Raw genomic sequence first — 25,400 nt, forward strand, 5'->3', positions numbered from 1 at the left:
AAGCCAACAAATCAACGTTGAAAGGATCAGAAAGTCCGGGATGTGTAGGCTTGCGTCCCAAAGAACGAGAACCAGACCTCACAACTGCCTACATTTTTTCCAAGCAGAAACTCAATTATGCTTGGGTTCACCACAGTACGTCAGGTGTGCTCTTTAAAAAACAATTGATGTAATCCTTTATGGCCAAAATCTCTAGAAGGTACATAATCTATATTCTACCAAACAGGCACATGAAATGCTTTGCAGTCTAGAACAATGCGTAATGGCAAAATAATTGGTCTCAGTCATATTGCCCAATGACTCTAGCAGCAGTTCCTCTACCGAGGCACACTGATCAGTGGAATGTCACATTTTGTTTTAGAGGGATGCTCCTGTGTGAACTCAATCTGAGGCCTGAGTCTCAAAAGATGCTCACAGGGTCATTTAATGCATTGCTTCTTGAAAAGTCTGTCCAATGGGATAATGAGGGTTACTCAAATTCCTCACACAATAGACTTTCAATTTTGAGTCACAAGTCTGCTGCATCATGAATATGGCAGGAATTGGCTTGTGACTCCAAGAGAAAAGATGTGAATTCTTAATTGGAGGCCGGTATGGTGTGGAAACAGGCCTCCATCTCAGCATTTAAAACATAAATTTACATTGTGGCCCCTGCCCCTTAAAAAGACAGGTGTCACAGTGGCACAACACTTGCCACACAGTGATCAAAACATTGAGGAGAGCATGCAGCAGTTCATGGGTCCGTTGTCTGCTCCTTACCATGTACCCAGACTACAGAAGCAGCAGTCTCAATGTGGCTTATTTGGAAGGGAAGCAGGGTTCAAAATAACGGAACTTGCCTAGAAATGCCCTGATACTGGTTAGAATTTTTCTTTTTAAATGGCCTTGTTTTGAAGAATATGTTTGGCCTTGGCAAACAATTGTAATTGATACATTTCATTTTATTTCGAATTGAAAGTATATGCTACAAAAATGAATGAGGAAAAAAGAAAAAAAAGAAACCTAAATGTTGCAGCCATGATTGCAATGAAGAAATTAATACAAATGGATAACGATTGCATATAATTGTAATAGAAAAATATAGGTGCTTCCTAGCGGGCAAGTGTACTTGGAAGAGGTATGGAACTCCTTTTTAGTTTTAATGCATATCATAGGAATATATGAATTTTAACGCCACAGAGAACAATTACTATTGGCTTTGAATTGCTGTCACCTGAACTTATAAAAACACATGATGATGACTAAAAAAGTATATTACATGGAAAGTAAAAAGGATTGGCAAAGTAAAATATTGGTCCACCATCCCCAGAACTGAAGTGGCACTTTTTTTTAGGTGGATATACCTATATGATCTGGCACAATGTCATTGCTTACAGTGCAGGTAAGCGAGTGGCTGCAGTGGGCTAACACATTGCCCCATCCTATATGCAGATCTGCCAACTAAAAAAGGATTTCACCATGTGAAGATGGGTTAGGGCTTTGGAGGAGCAGAGCCTGGTGTTAAGAATGACCTAAAAGGGACCTCTTTACCCTTAATGTTAAAAGGTAAATGCTACTCCAGAGTTCTCCTTTTAAGTCACCCTCTACATCAAATGCCCTTCTGGGTAAACGTAGTGGGTCTCTGACCCGCTCAAATCAGACCTTTTGGACCTGTAACGAACCATCACTGGATCTACATCTGCACATTGCCAGAAGGACTGCTGTGCTGCTGGAAGGGAGTGCCACTTTGCTAACTGCTCTGCTGTGTTGGCCTGCTGCTTGTTGAGCTGTGGGGGACATGCTACTTTGCTACCTGCCTTGTTGTGCTGGCCTGCTGCCTGCTTTGTCTGCATGTGTGACTTTATGTGCTCTCCAAGGGCTTGTTGACTTGCCCCATTTCCTGAAATCTCAGGGCCATCAGAAGACTTCATTTCTGTGCTTTGAGTATTTCCCCTGCTGCAAGAGCTATCCTGCAAGAGCCAGCTCGCTCCCAGCGCTCCGTGCTGCAGAAAGAAAGGACTTTGTCTCCCGAGATCAAGTGCTACACTTTGTCCGCACCCGGCGCTCTCTCAAGTCCTGTGACCTGCATGCTTCAGCACCACACACTGACAACAATTACCACCCCAAACCAAAGCTGCAGAACTGAGGGAAGCCCTCCTGAAGTGTTGCCATAGCAAACAAGCCTCCCCTTGAAGATGTGACAGCGCTGCACACCTTTCCCAACCCAGAGGGTCCCCAGTGGTGCAAGGACTGCTCTGATTATGAAAGGTACTGTGCCCGTGAGGTCCTCTGAGATTGTACAGCCTGCGCGGCACCCCATTTGCATTCATCCTAGCCTGGTTTGCACATAACCATTTTTACTGCATACCTGTCCAGTGGGACCCGTGGCCAATTCCTCATTGGGGTAGTCAGCGGTCACACAGTACGGAGCCTATACCTCCCGGGATCCCTGTTCACTCACTCCGGTCTGTTGGACCACAACAAAGGTAGCAATCAAAAGTGTTTCTTTACATCACTTCCCATGAACAATACCGTAATCATCCTAATGAAAGGAAATGCATTTCAAACACTGTGATTTTCCCTGCCAAGCTTTTGCAATGTTATTACTTGGGAACCACTGATTGAATCGCTATTGTTTTGATTTTGTTTCCCTCAGTATAGAGAGTACTATCTGGGAAACTTGTATAACTAGAAAAGTATCCAACGTATTTTTATCGTTCTGGTCCTGTTTTGAACCTAATACGAATATCTGTTTTTCTAAACCAGTGTGGAGTGTTTTTGTGGTGTATTCATTGTTTTACTGTGCACGTGTGTTACAGAAATACTTTACACATTTCCTCTCTAGATAACCTGATTGCTCTGTGCCAAGCTACCAGAGGGTGAGCACAGGCTATCTTTTAGTGTGTGCATACCTCAGTGAACCAGGAATCCCATTTCTCACAGTGCCAATATCCTAGGGTGTGTTCACACCCCTTAATTGACATTGGTTGTTCATATACATAGAAAGAAGAAGCAGCAGGGTCACAGAAGACTGCACCACCAGAATCAGTCACCAGTAATGTAGAATATTGCCCACCTCAAACGCTCTGCTGCCTGTAGAACGTGAATAAATACTTGAGAATAAATTGGATGAGAGGCAATATAGTGGTACATTGGTTGTTCAAAGCCTTGAAAAATGAGCCGGAAATTCACTAATTGCAGTGGTTTTCATCTCGTTTTCTTTGTCATTGTGTGATATCAGTTCCTCATCGTGTGACCGTGTGAAGAGGGGGGGCAACATTTTGCGACACACAGTGGTACCGTGTGAGTTGCAGGTCATTATATGTTGTGGTGGATTGAAGCAAAATTTGAATCACAGCTAAACAGACCAATGGATGAAGAGGACTGGCCAAAGTCCATCCATCAATGTATATATGTATTTTTTCTATTTATGATTTTTTTAATAACATGAGGCGAATGAGACCACTGTGTCTAGCTGGGTTGAAAAAAGGATGGCTTTTTGCATACAATGAATGTATAAGATAAAGAATATAATGTATGATAATTCTACATGCTCTTGAGCTGTAAAATAGTTCCTTATGCTTTGCAACACAAGCACTCCACAGTAGGCGAAATAATACAGTCACCCATACATGCCAACATTTCAGAAGCGCAAAGTGGGAGATTTCATCAAAAAAATCGGGAGAATGGGGCCTTGAATCGGGTTACTGTCATGTATGGGCTTTGGAAGTGTGCTGCTGCAGGATCGTGTAATGTCGTGAGCAGTCTAGTAGTCGGGTGGGAGGAGTTCAGGAATGAGGGGAAGAGGAGGAGCGATGGAAGGAAGCGGGCAGTTAGAGTAGGGACCTGGAACTAGTAAGAGTGAAGTAATAAAGCTCCGTCTAACTGTTCTTCGTGTCGTGTCCTTATTCAGCACCGGACACGATAGCTGGCGACGAGGGTGGGATGCGTGGCGTGCGATCCCTGAACATCGAAAGAACAGTGTCCGGTCCCTGGGCGTCGCAAGGGAGACGTCGCGGTCGCGACGCGCGAGCCCCAACGAGACTGCCGTCTGCAATGTGAGACCAGCAGTACTCGTCTATGATCAATGAGGCGCGGAGCGTGTGGAGCCCTGTGGCAGCAGTGTGACTGAGTGCCGAGGAAGAGGAGTGCTGTCCTGCCAAAATTGGACCTCACCCCCGATCCGTGAGTGATCGCACCTGCTCCCGAGAAGACGGTGAGGTGGATCCTGAGCTTACCGGAGTGGTGGAGCGGTGAAAACCTGACTGAAAGGACCTAGGGTGAGTCCTTGCTGAAGTTCTGAGAAGGGAACGAGCTGAAGATAGTCGAGCCTCGTGGGATCCAGGGGGCGGCCATCTTGAAGTCAGGCGCCCTAGCGGGACATTCCTAGCAAGTGAATGGGCGGCCATTATAAGGTCAGGCACCAGTTGATATCAGAGCAGAAGCGTGAAACAAGCACTGGCAAAGGAGAAGTGCCTTAATGAATGGATATTGGAAGGAGCAAGAAACAAGCCTTAGCAAATGACAAGGAACTTCCTACAGAGACATGAGTAAAAGTGAGCAATAAGCATTGGCAAGTGATAGTGCCGCAACAAAGAGGTATGACCACGTGCAAGACATAAAGACAAGTCAGCGCATAGGGGTAGACAAGCACCCGTGATACACAACAAGGGTTGGCAGGGGAAAGAGTGCCTCGGCAAACGAGCATAAGTGAGTGCAAGAAGGAACCAGACAACAAACAAGGGCACAGAGGGTGAAAGATGTTGAATCACGGTTCACCGGCGCGGAATGAGGCCAAGCCCATCATGATGGGAGTATCGCATCTGCGCCCCCCAGAACCCTTGACGCTGGTAACTGGAGGAAGCATGGGTCCCAGGTGGGAAGAATGGATTGAGGACTTCGAGGACTACATTAAGGGGTCGAAAGTGACCGAAGATGAAGATCAACTAATTGCGTTGCGCAATCTCATAGGAAAAGACATCAGCAAAATAATCAAAGAGCTCCCTGCGGTAGACACTGGGACGTACACCAAGGTACGAGAAGCACTAAACAAGAAATTTCTGCACAAGAAAAACGTGGATTATGAAAGGTATTTGTTCCAACTGGCTCTTCAAGAGAAGGAAGAAATGATGAGTACATACATAACAAGGTTGCGCCGTCTGTCACGTCATTGCAACTTTGACGCATTTTCAACGGAGGATGCCATCCGCTTGCGCATCATTGATGGCTGTCAGTCAGAGACGCTCCGAAGGAAGCTACTAAAAAAGAGTCACAGTCTTGATGAAATTGAAGAAATGAGTGCACGATCAGGCAGAGGAGCATGCCAAGATAATGGAGGCCGGACGCAGTGAAAGAAGAGAGCAAGCGTACAAGGTACAGGCCAGCAGCTCTCGCTGATGGTCGAGAGAACGGCCGCAAAATCCCCCACCGCCGTCGCGTCATCAGCATTCCGGACGCCGGCGACCTGAATCAGGAAGACGAGACAAAAAACAGGAACGTCCACGGAAGTGTTATCGGTGTGGATATGATTTTCCACACACGGACACGTGTCCGGCCATGGGCCAGCAATGTCGCAAGTGTGGTCGGAGCAACCATTTTGAAGTGATGTGTGGGGACTATCGTCGCAAAAAAGGGAAAGATCCACCCAGATCGTCTCGGACGGACATGCGACGGCATCATGCGAGAGCGGTGCAAGGTCGCCTGAAGTCCTCGTCAGGATCCTCACACTCCAGCAGAGAGTCATGGAGATCTCGATGGTCGAGGAGGTCTCCATCCAGAGAATCTAGATCAACGTCTCATGACTCGGAATACACCGTCGAATATGTGAATATGGTCGCTGACCAGGACCAACTTAAGAAGTATCCCCGCTGGGACATTAGTGTGGGAGAACATGCAACAAAGTTTGTGCTGGACAGTGGGGCCTCCCTGAACTACCTTCCGGTAACAGAGTATAAGAAGATGAAGCCTCGGCCCCTGCTCACGTCCGGGTATACACCTGGATGTCCAGGAAGCCACTTCCCTGTCTAGGGAAACTTTCAACGAAACTAAGACACCGAACGACGTCGGTGCCAGCGGTCATTCATGTCATCGAAGGCCCAGAGGCCGACTGTTTACTCAGCTTGCTGACCGCTGAACGGTTGCGATTAGTGGAAATCCTATACCGTGTCAGTGACACTCCAGACATCATCCACAAGTTCCCGAGACTATTCAAGGGGCTGGGCAAAATGAACAGGTGTCAAATCCGCCTGCACATCAATGATCAGATTCGGCCCGTGGCGCAGCATCCTCGCCGAGTGCCGTTTCATCTGCAGCAAGCTGTGGAGGACGAGCTGCAGGAGCTACTGGTAACCGATATTATTGAAAGAACGGAAGGTCCCACGCCATGGGTATCGCCAGTGGTCATCGTCCCGAAGAAGGGGACTCCGGGAAAGGTGCGGCTGTGTGTGGATATGCGGCTACCCAACACCGCCATTGAGAGGGAACGACATCCAGGACCCCATCTGAGTGATATGATTTCGGCTCTTAACGGGGCCCGGGTGTTCTCAAAGCTAGACCTCAACAAAGGGTATCATCAGCTGGAACTGCATGAGAGCTCTCGATATATCACTACTTTTGCAACACACCTGGGGCTCTATAGATACAAGAGACTGAGTTTCGGTATCTCCTCGGCGGCCGAGATCTTCCAGGAGGCGATACGTCAGACTATTCACCACATCCCCAACACATTAAACTATAGTGACGACATCCTCGTGTATGGGGCTAATGTCCAAGAACACGACACTGCCTTAGATCGTGTGTGCCATGCTCTCCTCGAGGCCAACTTGACCCTTAACAAGGACAAATGTGAATTTCACCAATCTACCCTCAAATTCTTCGGACACATATTTTCGGGAGCTGGAATGAAGCCCGACCCAGAAAAAGTATCAGCATTGCATGACACCTAGAGCCCCCGAGACGTCAGTGAGATCCAATCATTCTTGGGAATGGCTAGCTACTGCTCGAGATACATCCAGGATTATGCCACCATTAGTCACCCGCTTAGAATCCTGACTAAGCAAGGACAGCCGTTCGTCTGGACTCCTGAGTGTGAGCGAGCTTTTCAGGAAATTAAACAAGCAGTGGAGGCTGCCGACAGTCTGGCCTATTTCAACCCTGACCGTAAGACAGAGATCACCGTGGATGCTAGCCCAGTGGGTCTAGGGGCTATTCTCGCTCAGTACAACAATGACACCGATCAGAGACACATAGTGGCGTACGCCAGTCGAAGCCTGTCCGACACCGAACAGGCCTACTCCCAGCCTGAGAAGGAGAGCCTGGCGGTTGTGTGGGCCTGTGAACACTTTCATGTTTTCATATACGGCAAACACTTCACGATGGTGACAGACCATCAGGCGCTCGTCACCATTTTCGGAAACCCCCGAGCCAAAATGCCGCCTCGAATTGAACGCTGGGGTCTGCGCCTGCAGGAGTATACGTATACCATCGTCCATAAACCGGGAAAATCAGCCAACCCAGCTGACTACATGTCTCGCCACCCACGTGCATCTCACATGTCTGGTCCATCTGTTGCTGAGGAGTACGTCTGTTTCGTGGTGGCTCAGGCACGCCCGCCGGCTGTTCCGTTGGAGGCCATTCAGCAGGCAACCCTGCATGATGAGGTGCTGCAGAGAGTGATACGCCGGGTGCAGGTCAACCGGTGGAGACAGGTCGGACCAGAGGAAGAAAGCGACCAGCAAATACGTCAAGAGATGCAGGCCTTTAGACATGTGAGCGAGGAATTGTCGGTCACCACAGATGGTCTGTTGTTAAGAGATCAGAGGATTGTCATCCCGAGTCAATTACGGCAAGGCGTCATCAATCTTGCGCATGAGGGCCACCGGGGAGTGGTCGCGACGAAAAGGGCTCTCAGAGAGCGTGTGTGGTTCCCACTTCTCGACCAAATGGTGGAGCTCACATTGCGAGACTGTCCCCAGTGCCAACTAGTTAGTCATGGTGATCCGCCAGCCCCGCTGCAGATGACCCCGCTGCCGCAAGGGGTATGGCATGAATTAGCCATGGACTTCTACGGACCACTGCAATCCGGCAAGTATGTTCTTGTGATAATGGACGAATACTCCAGATTTCCCATCGCCCAGTTTGTGCCGTCCACCAGTGCCTCTGCCACCATTGCAGTTCTGGATGAAGTCTTTGCGGCCTGGGGTGTCCCCAAGGAACTGAAAACGGACAATGGCCCGCCATTTAACGGACAGGAATTTAGTGCCTTTGCGAAGCACATGAACTTCCAGCATCGCAAAATCACGCCCCTGTGGCCTCAAGCTAATGGCACTGTCGAGAGGTTCATGGCTACGATCAAAAAGACTTTCCAACAAGCCACCGTGGCCAAGAAGGACCTGCAAACAGCTCTTAATGAAGTGTTGAGAGCCTATCGGACGACGCCGCATGCCACCACAGGCAAGTGCCCAGCTACGCTCATGTTGGGGCGTCCCATTCGGACACGGATACCGACATGGGAAGGTGCCCTAAGACCAGTGTCACCAGTTCGTGTTCACCAAGAGGTGGTGGCTGCTGATTATGATGGAAAAATGAGGATGAAATCCTATGCGGATGGTAGAAGGAGAGCCAGATCTCTCTCTCTTCAGGAAGGAGACTGTGTTGTGGTCAAGCAAGAACAAAACAAGAAGACTGATTGTCGATTCCGAGCGGAACCACTCACAATAACTCGCCAGAAAGGCACCATGCTGACTGCTGAATCTGAGAACAGACGCATCACCCGAAATGTGTCTCATTTTCAAAAATGTACTCCTCTCATGAAAGAGACCCTCACACCAGGGTCCACAGCTGTTGAGACCGAACGAAGTGAAAGACCCGATCAGGTTCACCGAGATGGAACACAGGACATCCCTGCCAATGATGAGACCATGTCGGGCGGCATGTCCCTGCGACCGAGAAGAGACCTTCAAAGGCCCAAGCGGTTGATTGAAGAATTATGAACAAATGAAACAAACTTTGTTAACAAGGGGGGAGATGTAATGTCGTGAGCAGTCTAGTAGTCGGGTGGGAGGAGTTCAGGAATGAGGGGAAGAGGAGGAGCGATGGAAGGAAGCGGGCAGTTAGAGTAGGGACCTGGAACGAGTAAGAGTGAAGTAATAAAGCTCCGTCTAACTGTTCTTCGTGTCGTGTCCTTATTCAGCACCGGACACGATAGATCGGACATTTGAAATGCAAATGCACGTTCGTTTTTTTCTTACCTTTCAGAAGCATGGAGCGCAATGGCAGGCAGAGAGGGTGATGCAAGTGTTGTGCACTGACCTGGCAGGTTGCTGGCAGTGCATGCACCCCCGCCCCCCCTTTGTGTGTCAGCCAGGGCTGAAATAGCTTCCCGGGCACACACAGCCGCACCCCAGTACTTCGCAGGTCTTTAAAAGACCATTTGCATGTGAATGAGGCTTTGTTGGTTTTTAACCCCTTCTAGAGCCCCTGCATCGCCACTCTTACTATTGCTGGAAGAATTAGCACGTTACACAATACCAAGCCCTCTCTGCTGAAACCTCGAGGAATCGGGTTATTGCTTGCAGGAATCGGGAGTCGGGAGACTAGCCTTGAAATCGGTAGTCTCCCGCCTGAATCGGGAGGGTTGGCATGTCTGCAGTCAACAGCCAGTAGCAGCAGGTGAACGAGAATACTGCCATTGGCAGACCCAAAGCCCACTGACTGTATTTATTGAAGAACTGATAATAGTAGGTCTTGTAAGCAGTCGCGCTGTAAGCCCAGACCTACCAATTTATTCTGAACATGAAGTTGCTCTGTGAGCTCTGTGTGGGTATCCACAGGGTTTTGGTAGCAGCTGCACCAAAGCATAGTGAGGGTACAGGAGAGCCTGGCATAGACATGGCCCCGTGGGCAGTATGCAGAGGTCGGGTGGTCGCACAAACCTGGGACTTAGGTTGAGTGAGGCAAGGTAGATTCTGGACTGTTAAAGGGGGAAGGGAGTGTAGGCAATGAGAGCCAAGACACGTGGGCACAGAAGCAGGCTGGGTAGGTGGAGCAGTGAGGAGCTTATGTCAGTGGATAGCGTCGTCTCCGTTTATAACGCCGTTGTTGGAATTAACCCTGCACATGCCCGCGCACACACACACACACAATTGTTTACAAGTGGAATGCTAAATAATTATCCCGTTGTTGTATAAAATGGATAACTTTGCATTAAAAATAATTCAAGGACGCCTTTAGATCATCCACATCCTTCCACTGCACCTTCATAGCGATGAGTTTGCACACCTCTAGTGGTCTGAGCCAGGGGCGTAAGGCAGACCCCTGCTGCGCAGGAGGCCCCCAGCCCTTCAGGGGGCCCCCATTTAGCCCACAACCAATGAATATATGTGAGATAAGAAGACTCAGCGTCTCCCCTTCATATTCTGCCTGGGGCCCATCGTTTTGCGGTACACCAGGGGTCTGGGCATCCGCCTCCTTCTGCCACGTGCTAAGGCCGGTCTGCTGCATGCCCTGCGCGCATCCGTCCTGGCTCGGGGAAATGCTGCAATTACAGAAGAAAGCAAATAAGCAGAAGGTGCTCGGCAAATGATCAAACACAGCACCTGTTTATATTGGTATTCCTAGCGCAGCCCTGAACCGCGACCTTTTCCCAAGGAAATGTCAGGCCGCGCGGCCTCCCACTGCCGCCCGCTGCGCTCGCATCCTATTTTCCAATTAGAGCCGAGCACTCGAAAAGATTTCAAATCCAGGCGGAATGGCGCAGCGCAACCTCTGTCCGTCCGGCTGGGCTCCTGTGAATGCATTAAATTGAACCCATCAATTTAAGTTACTAATTTGTTAAGATTTCACGGCCCTTCATTGTGAGGGTTTAGTTGTACTGTACTGCTGCGGTAGGTGTAAATGTGCCACCGAGGAAAGTTTAAATCGTTTTCCCTGTGATCACTACGTGCATATTATTTTCAATGTAATATGTTACTGCTTGGTGATCTGTTATGAGAAATAAAAAGCGACATCTCGACGAAGCGGCAGTGTATCCTAATGTGAAATATTTCTGGAAGAGGGTCTGGACGTCGGTGATGCCGATGGCGCAGGAATTTCTCATGGTTTAGTAATGTTCGGGGATTGCAGGCCTGCAACTGACAGGGTGCGGCCACACGGGGGCGGAAGCGCACGTAGAGCTGGAAACCCTTGCACTGAAGGGGTTTACATGCTGGGCCCCAAACAGAACCTCCCACGGACATGGAAAAACAAACGGATTAGTAACTGGGCGCGTGGAATTCCAAACCCTTAGGGCACCTGAGCGAAGAAGCATTGGCAAAGCCAGTAGGTCTGGGTTTAACGTCCACATCCTGTGATTCTGGGCAAATCACTTAATCTCCCCGTGCCTGAATGTGTAATGTAAATACGGTGCTATGTAAAGCGCTCCAATACCTTCGGGTCGAGTTCGCGCTATATAAATATGCAAAAAAAAAAAAAAAAAAAGGTCAGGTGGGTAATGAGCCTTCTTTATAGTTCTCCTTTATTTTTTTATCATACACAAAGAAAGGAAGCACTATCATGAAGGTCCCTTTGCCTCCGGAACATCATGTGACATAGACACGAAAAAGTGTGGTGAAGGCAAGGGAGCCTGCAATAAAGATAGCCTTGTATGGTAATAAGGAGAGAACACAGAGACAAGTGGGTGGCACGGGAAAGAGGAATGAGTGGGGGTGACAGGAAGAGGGAAGATTGAGTCACATAGAAAAGAGGGAGGACAACAGAGAGGAACGGGAGGGAGCTGCGGGCTAGGGGAATGAGTAGCAAACACTAGGGAAAGAGGGATAGAGCAGGAATAAGTGGTAGGAGTGAGGAAAAATAAGACGCATTGGAAAGAAGTAGGGGCTGAAGAAAGCCAAGATGAGGAACATGATTGTGGAACGTGAAAGCAGTGTATTTGGGCAAAAGAGGCCTGGAGAGGATGTGGCCTTATGGCTAGTGCGGTTGACCTCGAAGCTAAGAAACTGGGTTTGAGTTTCGGCAGGGACGCTCAACGTCTTGTGATTCTGGGCAAACCACTTTATCTCCTCATGCCCATCAAAAATTAATGTGTCCGTCAGTAACGCAACTGTTGCACGTGTAAAGCACTCTGATACCTTCGGGTCAAGTTTGCGTTATATAAAACTCTGCAATTTTTTTTGCGGAAACACAAATATCATGGGACAGAATATCGTGTCAAAAATATCGAGGACAAAAATATTGTGTATGTCCTTTTCTCTGGGTAAGTAAAGTTTTACAATATACAACTCCACATATATGTACCATGACGATATACGTATCTTCAAGGTACGCAGATCTGAAGTTAAGAATAGTCAATTTATTACCTATTTGCACTCTTCTCAATATTCTTGTCCTCGAAATTTTTACACGGTATTCTGTCCACACGAGGTTTGTGTTTCCGATATCCTTTCACTGATACTGAAAGTAGAGAGCACAAAACCTAAGAAGTTGACATTGAGATCTGTTCTTATAAAATAGTTCTGCATCCAGTTAAGTGCAAAAACTATCTGAGATGGAGAAATAGACATTAACAGCCAATGGTATGAGGTTAGAGAGAAATAGTACTGTGGGTAAGCCAGGATGTGTTTTCCAAAGAAAAGCAGTGGTTGAAAGTGGCAGATAGAAAAGCCTCTCCGAGTATATTAGAGAATAGACCTGTTTAACAACTATCCTATTAAATCTTAGATCTAAAAAGAAAATTCAGTGTATATATATCTCAAGCAGTCTGGCTTTGTGAATCTCAGCTGCACCTGTGGCTCTTGCTAGATCTTTGTTGTGGAGTTTAAAGGTATTCCCTGTTCTACACTGATTAAATTCCCACATATTGAACTTGGGTTCCTATTTCCTATCCTTGAATCAGGCCAAATCTGCATTGGAGATGAAATAGCCAAGAACCATGGCATAGATCTGGAACACGCGAGGCTTGGCCAATTGTTGCAGTGTCGTACCTCAAAATGCCGGGGGTCCCCTGCAAAATGTGATGATAGACTCCTGAGCCTCCCTTATGTTACAGATATTCATTGGCCTTGGGCTTAATTGGCATCCCCTGAAGAAGTGGGGGCTCCCTAAAGGGTTGGAGGCCCCTCTACACCGGAAGGGCTTCAGGGGCCTGTGTTACGCTTCTGACCTGGTACCTCACTGGCCTGCATTCCTGCATAAAACACTATCTTTTATTCAGTTATTTCCACTGCTCTGCTCTGCACCTGTCTTCTATAGACAGAGGTCTGTTTTCAGGCTCTCTATGAAATTATAGATCCAGCTTAGAGGTTTGTTTAAGGTTTCTTCTGATACTTCATTGGGCTGCTCTAGGCATCATTTGCTGCTTTATTCACAACTTGTTCTTTCATAACAATTACGACAATAGAAATGTGTTTATATATATTGACCTTCATACAATGCACGTAGTGTAATTAAGTGTTGCAAATTTACAGGTGCTACTCAGTGCTTAATTTGTAAAATATTAAGTGCCAGGGCTCTGACCAGGGGGGCACTGCAGCTTCCACCACCCATCGCCCTTGTCATCTCTGCCAAACCAGCTATTAACCATCTCTCTCGCATGTAAATGCGACAGTTCAGATTATTCCACGTCTCCAAAGCTAAAGGAATGGCTGGGGAGGCAGGTATTAGCAATTTTAATGTATATTGTATTCCTAAACTATCGTTGTCCTGCTCAGCTCTAAATTAGATGAGCAGCGCCACCATGTGGTGGACTGTTTTAAGTATGGTGTTGACAATTAGGTGCCGGTGCCAAGCACCGTAAACTAATTAAGTGCCGGTGCTTAGCACCGGAAAGCTCCGGCTCAAATTAAGCACTGGTACTATGGCACTCAATTGACTGTAGTTAGAAGGACGTTAGACTAAGCTAGCTTCACTGAACTTGTCAGCTGCATATCGTAGGAGACGTCAGCAAAAAAGGTGCCCAAAATTTCCATAATTTGCTTTTGCATAGGTATGCAAAATTACAGCAGAATTATGCCTAATTACATGTAAGGCAAATCCGTCATTTCACACTCTATTTTAGAGTGAAATACATCCTCACGTCTATGTGTGGCATACGGATACATTTAAATAAAAACAGCACAAACAGCAGCTCATATTCTGTTGTTCTCTTGCATTCGAATTGCACTATTCACGTTAACTTTTTCCTGCGAATGGCAAATTATTACGCTAAGTGGTATAATGGCGTAATTTCAGGAATCTCATGTAGCAAGCATAAGAAGATATTCCCAAAATTATGTGAATAACACAAGTTTAATTTAAATTTCTCCCAGACCTTGTCAACAGCAAGAGTTTGAGTCATTGATCCATATTTTTTGCCTATTAAGCTAAATTTCTTGGAAGTTCAGCCCTTTATCTCATAAAAACAATAATTATAATTACAACTGCAAACATTATACTACTTATTTATTTATAAATCACTTAATTACATTTTTCTCCACCTTGTAGCACCTATTAACCATTATCGTTAATGGATACTGTTGGCTTTGCAATATTTTGTCTGTGAAATATCCAAGCTAGAGGCAGAGATATTTTAAAAAGATACACTTTTCCAAGGAAGCATCATTAGGCAGTGCCTACATCATAGCAGGTATGTTTTCTATTACCTGCTGAAGTGTCCATTAGTGCACTTTACCATCAACTATAACAATGTACTGCTTAACTACATGTTATCTCTTACTACGATGAGGTCAGTGGACCACCCTTGCAGTTGGAGCCCATCATGCAGACATGCAATTCAAGGTAGTGTGCCTAATAGATGAAGTCACACAGGTATTATCACCACCTATGTGTCTAAATCCATAAAAAAATGCAGAAGGAGAGACAACCATTTCCACCACCCCCTGAGATCTTTCAAAAGAAAAGGTACACCTGCCCCTTTACACGAAGTAGAGAAACACAATTTCCACCACGCCCCTGCCCTCAGATCTTCAAGAAGAAAATGTCCACCTGCCCCTTCACACGAAGTAGAGGAACACAATTTCCACCATGCCCCTGCCCTCAGATCTTCAAGAAGAAAAGGCCCACCTGGCCCTTCACCTAAAGCAGTGAATTACCATTCCGCCACTCCCCTCTGATCTTCCAAAGGAAAATGCCCACCTAGCCCTTCATCAAAGAATTGTAACCAGCCAAAGGCCTACCACTAGGTCAGTCCTGCAAGGGCCTCAGGCTTTTTCTTTCTACAGAGAAAGACTGCACGGGTAACCATGCGCTCATGAAACCCCCAATGTACCACTTATACTGCACGCCTCTCTTGTGCAGCTCCAACTGCTATTCAACGCCTTGGAATTTAGTACTCGCTTTCAGTAATATCTTTGAGTGTGTACAAAAGCTGCAAGTTCAAAAATAATTTATGAATAATACAGACGAAGTCAGCAAAAGAGTCCTCGATTCTGTTCATCCCTGCGGACATGAAAGTCCCACAAAACATGAGGGGCAGCTCGGAATTTCTTTATAAAAAATGTGGCAGTCACCACCCTAAAAGGGATGTAAAGCTTCAAAGTAGCCTTGTGCAGTGCGTGAATTGATGTGTTAGGAGGTGCAGTAGCTGGAGGGAACGAGCATTCACTTTTCAGGTTCTGATTTCTAATCCATTTGGAGTCTAATTGTAGAGGGGATTTTGCAGTGAGGACATAGCCTGCCTAGGTATGAACTAGCAGGTCCAGCTTCTAAAACCCTCTTTAGACATTGGCCATGGCAGCAGCTGAATGTTGATCCTGCGTTGTGCTGTTTGGACAGGAGCAGTGTCCAAGTGAGAGGCAGGCAAACAATATACAACAAAACTTCACTTTTCTTCTCCTCTGAATTAAAATGCAACTGGTTGAATTTATTGCTTCTTTCTGCACAGACTATCTAGCTTCCTAGTATTGGGTGCGAAATTCCAGTTTTCAAAAGACACGCCTTTCTCGTAGATCAACAGAAGTAAATGTCAAATTATTGTCACCTCAGATGTCTTTAACATTTTGATTAGACACACATTCTAAATTTGGCCGATCTTTGCAATCCAACCAGTTAAACGTTTTTAGGATCTTGGACTTTATGGAGTCCATTACATGGCATTGGAGAATGCCCGTTACCTTTCGTGGCGATTTATGTGGCGCAGATGTAGTTATGGGAGTTGCTAAGGAATCAGCGCCCAGACTGTGTTGGAAAGTCACCAGAGAACACAGGTCTGCCCCAGCAGACAGATTCATCCAAGACAAATGTTTCTTGCAATGTGGTCCTAGTGGAGTAAACCAGGGAGTACACATCAGTAGAAGAACAAGCATTGGCATAGCCAGTAGGTCTCGCTTTTGGGACCTTTTAAGTATTTAGTTATGCAGCACAATATCCTTGGTACAACCACATCAACTGTTGCGTGGCTAAACACTTATAAGGTTCCAAAGGTGAGACCTATTGGCTATGCCAATGCTTGGTGTAGTTGTGTTTGTGGTTGTGTGTGTGTGTGTGGTTGTGTGTGTGTGGTTGTGTGTGTGTGTGTGTGGCTGTGTGTGTGTGGTTGTGTGTGTGTGTGGTTGTGTGTGTGGTTGTGGGTGTGGGTGCGGTTGTGGGTGAGGGTGCGGTTGTGGATGAGGGTGCAGTTGTGGGTGTGGTTGTGTGTGTGTGGTTGTGGATGTGTGTGTGTGGTTATGTGTGTGTGTGGTTGTTTGTGTGTGTGGTTGTATGTGTGGTTGTGTGTGTGGTTGTGTGGGTCACTGTGTGTGTGGTTATGTGTGTGTGTGGTTGTGTGTGTGGTTGTGTGTGTGGTTGTATGTGTGGTTGTGTGTGTGGTTGTGTGTGTGTGGTTGTGTGTGGTTGTGTGTGTGTGTGTGTGTGTGTGTGTGGTTGTGTGTGTGTGTGGTTGTGTGCATGTGGTTGTGTGTGTGGTTGAGGTTGTGTGTGTGGTTGTGTGTGTGGTTGTGGTTGTGTGTAGTTGTGGTTGTGTGTGGGTGCGGTTGTGGGTGCGGGTGTGGTTGTGGGTGTGTGTGTGGATGTGTGGTTGTGTGTGGTTGTGGTTGTGTGTGTGGTTGTGTGTGTGTATGTGTGGTTGTGTGTGTGTGTGTGTGGTTGTGTGTGTGTATGTGTGGTTGTGTGTGTGTGTGGTCGTGTGTGTGGTTGTGTGTGTGTGTTTGTGTTTGTGTGTGTGGTTGTGTGTGTGGTTGTGTGTGTGGTTGTGTCTAGTTGTGTGTGGTTGTTTGTGTGGTTGTGTGTGGTTGTGTGTGTGTGGTTTTGTGTGTGTGTGTGGTTGTGTGTGTGGTTTTGTGTGTGTGGTTGTGTGTGTGTGTGGTTGTGGGTGTGGTTGTGTGGTTGTGCATGTGGTTGTGTGTGGGGTTGAGTGTGGGGTTGTGTGTGTGGTTGTGTGTGTGTGGTTGTGTGTGTGGTTGTGTGGTTGTGTGGTTGTTGTGTGTGTGTGGTTGTGGGTGTGGTTGTGTGTGTGTGGTTGTGTGTATGTGTGTGGTTGTGGTTGTGTGTGTGTGGTTGTGTGTGTGTGTGGTTGTATGTGTGGTCGTGTGTATGGTTGTGGTTGTGGGTGTGTGGCTGTGTGTGGTTGTGTGAGTGGTTGTGTGTGGTTGTGGTTGTGTGTGGTTGTTGTTGTGTGTGTGGTTGTGGTTGTGTGTGTGACAGTAATACCAAAAGCATATCAAAATAAAGGAACACAAACATCGAGTTTGCGGAAAGAGAAAGCACATTGTAAGTCAAACGGGCGCAGCAAAGCATAAACACAACAACATGTTCTTTGATGTTTGATGTTCTTTGAACGAGAACATCAAAGGGGTGCCACGAAAGTGATCGCGGGCAAAAGTGAAAGTGATCGCGGGCGCTTAATGAGCATGATGAGGTTAGCCATATGGTGCCTCTGCTCCTAAGCGCGCGCACATGCACGGTAGCTCTAGGCTGGCCATGGTAGCATTTTTTGAGCCCTCACTAAAAGTCTCGCCAGACCAGCGCATGCGATGGGTCAGGCGAGACCTAAAAAGGAGTGCTGTTAGCGGAAGTTCCCTGGTCACAGGAAATCCTCCCAAAGCCATGCAACATTCCATCTAAAGACGACATGAGTGCTTGTGAGTTGGGCAGTATTATGATTGATCATTACATCACTTTGATACCCCTAGAGGCTTTAAGTGCTATGTGAATAACATGGAGGAAAAACATCGGATAAGTCACCGTGTTCACTCTTACCATATTCGAGTCATTGAGCGGTTCTGGTGACTTAATAAGCCTCAGTCCCCAAGGCAGTGAGTTTGGTAGAGGTCACCGCTACCTCAAATGGGCATTACTGGCCCTTTATGGAAGGCTCGGCATTTCTCATTTATTTTACACATCTGTTTGTTTGGACCTCTGTAAATCATTGTAATCGGATCATCACTGTGAAACACTAACTCACATAACATCAGCCCATCCTAGATTTACATCTACAATACAATGTGGTCTCGAACACTAAAATGATCTCATATATGTTTTATTATTATAAAACCTATTTATAAATCCTGTTGTATCCGTGATCAGTTGTACAGCATATAGTGAAAAGCAAATGAAAACTGTTTGTATAAATTACATATACGATCTTGTGTAATTTACATATACGATCCTGTAATAAAACTATATACGAGCTACAGCGTTTTAATATTTTTGACATCCACCGCCTTAATATATTCCACATTTACACATTGTATTCGTCTTGCAGCTCGTCGACTACAGAGTGGAGTTCAGCAAATGGTGGGTGACAGAATTTAAGACCATCAAGTTTCCCTCCCAAGGCACCGTCTTTGACTACTACCTTGACCCGGAAACAAAGAAGTTTGAGCCCTGGTCCAAGCTCATTCCCAAATTTGAATTTGATCCAGATATGCCGCTACAGGTTTGTGAAAGTCAATTGCTTTATAATTAAAATAAAAGAATACTTAATTTTCCCACAGCTCAGTGAGCTAATGTTCATTAATATTCGGAATGAGAACGCCGAGGCGTGTTAATAGGGGTGAGGCTTTAATATTAACACAATGTTCCTTTGAAGGCCATTGGCAGGATTGGCTCGATTACACTGCTGTAGATAAAACAGATTGGGGGTGATGGAAAGTCATTATCATTCGAGGACCTGTCGGCGGCCAAATGAATTGCTGGGATCTATCCAACTCCAAGAGGAACAAGGTCGTCAACGCTGAAGCCTCCATTAACTCTTGAACTGCCGCCGGATGCACTATTGGTAGAATTTGAGAGAAGGGAATTGAAAAGTAAATGGTTTCGAACATGGTATGGCTATGCTGATAACTTACGTGAGAGAGGCTGGTTTAAGATATTATGTGTTGTCCTTTCACTCCCAGTGTCTCAATCCCAAATGAGATCAGAAATCAGCACCAGCAGGTGTCCGACCTTTCATGGGTGCATATTTCCAACTTTTGGAATTCCCTAAAGTTTTCCAGGATGCAGGTTTCCATAAGTTCTCCTAGAAAGCTTTCCTTCATTCTGTTTCTGCATGCAAGAATGTGCCCAAGGAAGTTGTTAGTTAGGTTAGTGTTTCCATAGGAAATGCCTTTTTGCTTTACTAGTAACTTTGGTGCTGTTGGACGACTATTCACAAAACTTTCGAAAAAGTGCTCCTTTGTGTCGAATTTACCCATGGAAAATTTTGGGGTGATCCATCAAGCGGGGGCTGAGAAAAAGGGGGGAGTCCCAAAACGCAAAATCCCGTGCATTTTCCATAGACATTTTTAGAAAGCAATATTGCAGAAACTGCTGAATTTAATTCCACCAAATGTGTTAGGAAGCTAGGTCTTGGTCCAGAAAGAGTGCTTTTTGTCATTTGGTGTAAACCCGTTTATTAGTGTTTGAAAAACTAAGGATCCACAATATTTGCATATTCAGACTGTTGGGTTGGAGGGACTCTCCTGAGAGTCCAATGAGTCCAATTAAAAAAACATAGAGCATTCTGATTAGCCTAAGGGGCGTGTTTTAATCCAGGGCCAAATCCCATTCATGTGAGTCAGGCTCCTGCAGGAGCGAGCGCTCTGATTAGCTCTCTGTAACATGAGTAAAAATGTTGCAGGCAGCCATTACAGGACTCATGGACTTAGTGCTATGTCCTGAGTTTAATTTTTTTTTAAATATAAGGGTGTAGGGTAGAGATACCCTTCCCCCTTAGGCCTTTTGGGGGATGTTGTTTTAACCCAGGGCTAATTCACTCCCACGTGAGTCAGGCTTCTGCATGAGCGAGCACTCTGATTAGCTCTCTGTAGCATGAGGAAAAATGTTGCTGGAAGTCATTATAGGACTCATGGACTTCGTGCCATGTCCATAGTTTTATTTAAAAAAATATATAAGGGTGCAGTATAGAGATACCCTGTCCCCTGAGGCCTTGGTAGGGAATGGTAGGTGTCAAAAGATATATTTTTTTAAAAAAGCAGCAACTCCGCAGGACTCTCGAATATGCTGAATAACAAAGAGGAGGGGGGCACAAAACCTCCCTCCCTGAGCCTCATCGAGGCCCCCGCGACCCATCTGCCAGGGCTGAAATATTAGAACAAGGAAGGGGGGCGCTAGGCCAATTATGGCCCTTAGGACCCTATCCCTGGGCCCTTGCACAATATCAAATTGGAGGGGGACTCTCCAAGACTCACTGGGGCATAGTCACAAGCCCCTATCACCACCACAATGTCACTTTCAGTGACGTTGTGGTGGCGATAGGGGCCTCGCCTTATTCACAAGGCAGCGTTAAGCCACTTAAAGTGGCTTAACGCTGCCTTGTGAATAAGGCCCCCTTTCACTCTGTGTTTAGCGTGAAAGGGGCTTGCAGTGGGTGTTGTGGTGGGCGTTCCACCGCAACACCCATTGATTTTGACGCTGCCTCCTATTCACGAGGGCAGCGTAAATAGGAGGTAGAGACAAAATTAAGACCAAGAAAACCCTGGTCTTAAGTTGGCAAAATGAGGAGAAATGCTTCATTTTTCCTCGTTTTTGCTTTTTCCATGTGTGCTGGCTTGTGCAGCACACATGGAAAAAGCAAAATGCCATGGTATGTTTATGTACAGGAAGGTGTGCCTTCCTGTACATAAACAAACCATTTTTTAAAATGCTGTTTTGTAACTAGCATGTGTGCTGCATGAAGCAGCACACATGTAAGTTACAAACTGGCATTTTCGGTTTGTTTATGTGCAGGAAGGGACACCTTCCTGTACATAAACAAACCTCCCTGCTTGCAGACACCCTTGCACTCTGGTGCAGGGGTGCCTGCGTTGGCGCTGAGTTGTGAAACTTAGCGCCATCGCAAGGGGAAACGCAAGGATGCACCATATCGGGCCAGATGTAGGTAAATTCAATTTTGCGAGTCCTTAATAGCGATTTTTACCGAATCGCTATTAAGGACTCGCAAAATGGAATGTATGTAGGAATCGCAAAAACATTTGCGATTCCTTAATATTCCTTAATTGCGAATCGCAAATTGAGATTCGCAATCAAGGAATACCTTCCCATTCATTCCTATGGGCCAGGAGCCCTGAGGAATGAATGGGATTTGCGCACGCAATTTGCGAGTAACCAAGAGGCACTCGCAAATTGCGTGCGCAATTTCAAGGGTGCAAGGGTTCCAAAAGGACACCCTGTTGCACCCCTGAAATGTGCATGTGTGCACATGTGGAGTACATACATGCCCTAAGGGCATGTATGTGCACCACATGGCACTTTGAAAAAAGCCCAAAAGTGCTTTTTTAAAGGAAATCGCGAAATACCACCAACTTGAAGTTGGTGGTAAGTTGCGACTCCTTAAGGCAAAATCATAATTTGCGATGCCTACTAGTATAGCATTTAGGGAATCGCAAATTGAGATTCTCTAAATGCTTGCGCAAAATAAGGAATCACAATTTTTGCGCTTCCTTATTTTACGTGAGGGTATTTGCCTACCTACATTGCTCACAGCCAAATTGCGATCGCAAACGCTGAAATTCTGCAAATTTCAGGGTTTGCAATTGCAGTTTGGCTTCCTACACCTGGCCTATCCTTGTGAATATGGTGCAGCCTTGCGTTTCCGAAGTGGCGGAGAGAGGCGTTAGGCCAAGAAGGATAACGCCTCTCTCTGCCACTTCCTTGTGAATATCCACCACTGAGTCTCCGGGGACCCCATCCCCTGGGACCAATAATAATCAAAAGGGAGGGTGTGACGCGGCACCCCTCCCACAAGCAGGCACCGAGAAAAATAAGGGTGGGGGGTCAGAATAATTTTCTCCCATGCAATGTCTATGGGGATTTTGCAACAGGCCGAACCGCTGAACGGATTTACACCAAATTTGGAAGACAGCTAGCTCTTGGTCCAGAAAGAGCCCTTTTTAGGTCTAGCCTAGGCAGTGCGCATGCACTGCTCTAGGAGGGCCTTTAGCCATTAGTCTGCTCATTTTCAAGCACACACTCGTGCTTGTGGCGGCATCCACCTTGCGGGAGCGAGGAGCGGCGCGCCACAAGCACGAGTGCAGTGCTTGAAAATGAGCAGACTGCTCTCCCAAGCGCGCGTGCGCGCCACTCGCGAGCTCACCTCCTGCTCCCCCTCTCTCACGTGTGGACCACTCACAGGCTGTGTAGTTTCAGCAAGCGCTTCCCAGGACAGTACTTGGTTAACATAAATTACAAAACACAAAGACCTTTGCCTTCGCTCTGTTTCTGCATTCGCTCTCCCTCTCTACCCCTGCATTCTCCCTCCCTGTCACCATTCTCTCTCCCAAGTGTGTTCTCGTGCCACCTAACCCCCTCGACCTACTTCTGTTCCCTGTCTGATCTTTTTCCATATCAGGGTTCTTTCCTCCTCCCTGCGCTCTCATTCACATTTTCCGCTCTTTCATAACGTCTGCTTCTTATTTCATCTCACTGTATCCCGCCAGTGCCTCTTCAAGCCTGCCTTTCCTCCAACCTCTAAACTCGCCTCACCTCTATGCTCCCTGTCACTGTCCAGGCTGCGCTCAGCTTCTCTTCCGTTCATCACCCGTTGCGCCACCCTCATTTCCCCCTCGCCTTTTCCACTCTGATTCCCGACCACAGATTTCTCTGCGTGCACCCTCCCTCCCTCTGTATGCGCAGCAGCTTGCCACTGGATGCGCCGCTGCCTCCTCTGTTGACAAAAATCTATCCCTCCCGCTGGGTTTTTGTTAATGAGCGGAATCTCATGTGCGCCCATTTCAGGCAGTTATCAACCCTTGGCGCTCTCATCTGTCGCACCAGGCCTTTCTACAGTCATCATTGAGACGTCTTGAACACCTTCACTCGCCTCAAATCCATTACCATTTGCTCCCTCCTCTTGTGCGACCCTGTGAAGCCCACGGTCTTTTCAGGCTGCATTCTTCTGGTCATGTTTTCTACATGCCCCGTTTGTAGAGGCTCCAGTTCCGTTCATCATGGCCGCGTTTAGTGGCCTTTTTCTGATTAATACACGACACCCAATGCCACAGCTCCTTTATCAATCTCATTATTGAACATCTGGTGGCTGCACTGGGTTTCAGACATGTATCCTGCTTTCGTCACAAGCTCTCTGCAGCACGTGCATAACACACTGATCTATATCACTGAATACTTAATTTACCTATTGCAGTGCCCTGCTGTGTCTCGGAACCTAATTGTCAGGCTTTCCCAGTGGTCGAAGTGGGGAAAAAAAAGTAGGGGAACTGTGGACGGACCATTAGGGTGCGGGAAAATTCAGAGGATTGGGTCAGTGGGCGGAGTCAGAGGTGTGGCTAGAAAGAGCAAAAAATCCCAATTTTTACTATGTTTGGCATTTCACTGACGAGTTACAACTTATAATGTTATCTAATGCAACCAATAGATACACGTTTATTTGATGAGTTATTGACATTTAAATACATTTACAATATGGGATACGTATTCAATCACAGAATGTCCCAAATACGCATATAGGTGGAATCATAAGCCATTTGTGTCCGAGCCATGCCGTTTCTATCATTAGCATTTCTCCTCCCTTTTTCTAACCATTTCTGAACATAACATTTGGCTTTAGATTCGATGACAGGAAGCCCCACGTGTTGGGGAGCACTGTTGATGATATCATTCTGTGCCCCACGGTCAATGCAAAATTGTATTCATGTGTTTTTACATGCTTCACGCAACATGTCATGAAGCCAGCATTAGATGCCTCTTAGTTTCCTGTTATTGTATCTAGACCTAGCACTCTAAAACAACCCAGACCTGTTGGTTTTGCATATGCTTTTAGCAGTATCAGATGAATGAGATACAACTAGTTTATGAGTAGTTTGTGTAATTACCTCTCAAGTTAGATAGCAATCAGAATTGCAAATGCATCAATTCTGAAATTATGAGACTCAAACATTGGTAGAGTCAAAAATAGGTAGTGGTCCTCAGATTATTTCAATCCGTTATTTTCTCCCCTACAGGCTACTATCCTCTGCAATCACTATTAGGCACCTTCCTCCTTTGTCTCTCCACGTACACTGTAGGTGCCTAGGAATACCACCCACCAGATACTGCATGAGAGAAGTTCAAACATGAATGGCAAAATATCCTAGTTTGGAAATGTTTTCCACATAATTGTAACTCTGTCGTGTTTGCCACATAAAGCACCATCTGCTTCATAAGCTGATGGTTTTACCTAAAAATTTGTTTGTATCTCAAATGGATCAAAAAAACGTGACTTGTGTTGCTGTGAAGTGGAGGGCCCTTTACAAAGGTTGACTGGTCACGTTCTCAGGGCTGCTATTAATGAGGTGAAAGCTTTGCAGAAACTGTTCGTAAGTGTAGAAATTTCAAAATAACAAAGTATCAGAAAATGTACCACATTAAGCTGCAGTCTTTCTTTGCTGCATAATTTAGTCAACACTGCAACATAATTTTGCCCTCCATTACTGCGTAATTGCAGCGGCCCAAAAGCAGGCAGCACATGTTAAAAGTGCTTGCTGCTTGAAGCAAAGAGACACCGTGAAGTTTGAGAACTTAGGGACATATTTACGGGAATGGTGGTGCAACGCATCAAGTTACTTTGCTGTGCTGCCCTGCGTCACAGGGAAAGGGCAGAAATGCACCGTCTTTATCCAAAACGGTGCATTCCTGCCCTTTCCAAGTGTGCTGGTGCCGTTTCGTCAGCCTAGCGCCAACGCAGGCATCCTTGCACCATGGTGCAAGGGTACCTCCGTTGCATGCAGCATTGTTTTTGTGCACAAAAGCAAACCTGAGAGACTTTTTCCTCTTTGTATGAGTGCTGCGCATATAGAAAGAGGAAAACAGGGAGAAATAAAGTTTTTTCTCCTTGTTGTGCCTCCCTTGGGGAGGTGTAAGATTGTTAATCAGTCCCAGGTTTACAAGTCCTTGTAAATCTGGGAATGCATACACAACGTGAGAGTTGAGTGGGAACACCCACTGCAACGCCTCCCTTGTGCAGAGTAAGTCAAAGCAGCAATTTGCGCTGTGTTGCA

The 25,400-nt window shown here is 46.4% G+C and overlaps 1 protein-coding gene across 1 annotated transcript in view; it reads left to right on the forward strand.

Annotated features, from left to right (window-relative positions):
- DNAH9 (dynein axonemal heavy chain 9) overlaps window positions 1-25,400 on the forward strand; it is a 1,479,259-nt gene that overhangs the window by 566,092 nt on the left and 887,767 nt on the right. Inside the window, exon 37 of the mRNA XM_085616775.1 lies at window positions 18,671-18,844. Within this exon, the coding sequence (XP_085472901.1) occupies window positions 18,671-18,844 (174 nt within the window). The remainder of the gene's footprint in view (window positions 1-18,670; window positions 18,845-25,400) is intronic.

This window comes from Triturus cristatus, chromosome 7 (genome assembly GCF_964204655.1).
Source record: "Triturus cristatus chromosome 7, aTriCri1.1, whole genome shotgun sequence".
NCBI classification, from domain to species: domain Eukaryota; kingdom Metazoa; phylum Chordata; class Amphibia; order Caudata; family Salamandridae; genus Triturus; species Triturus cristatus.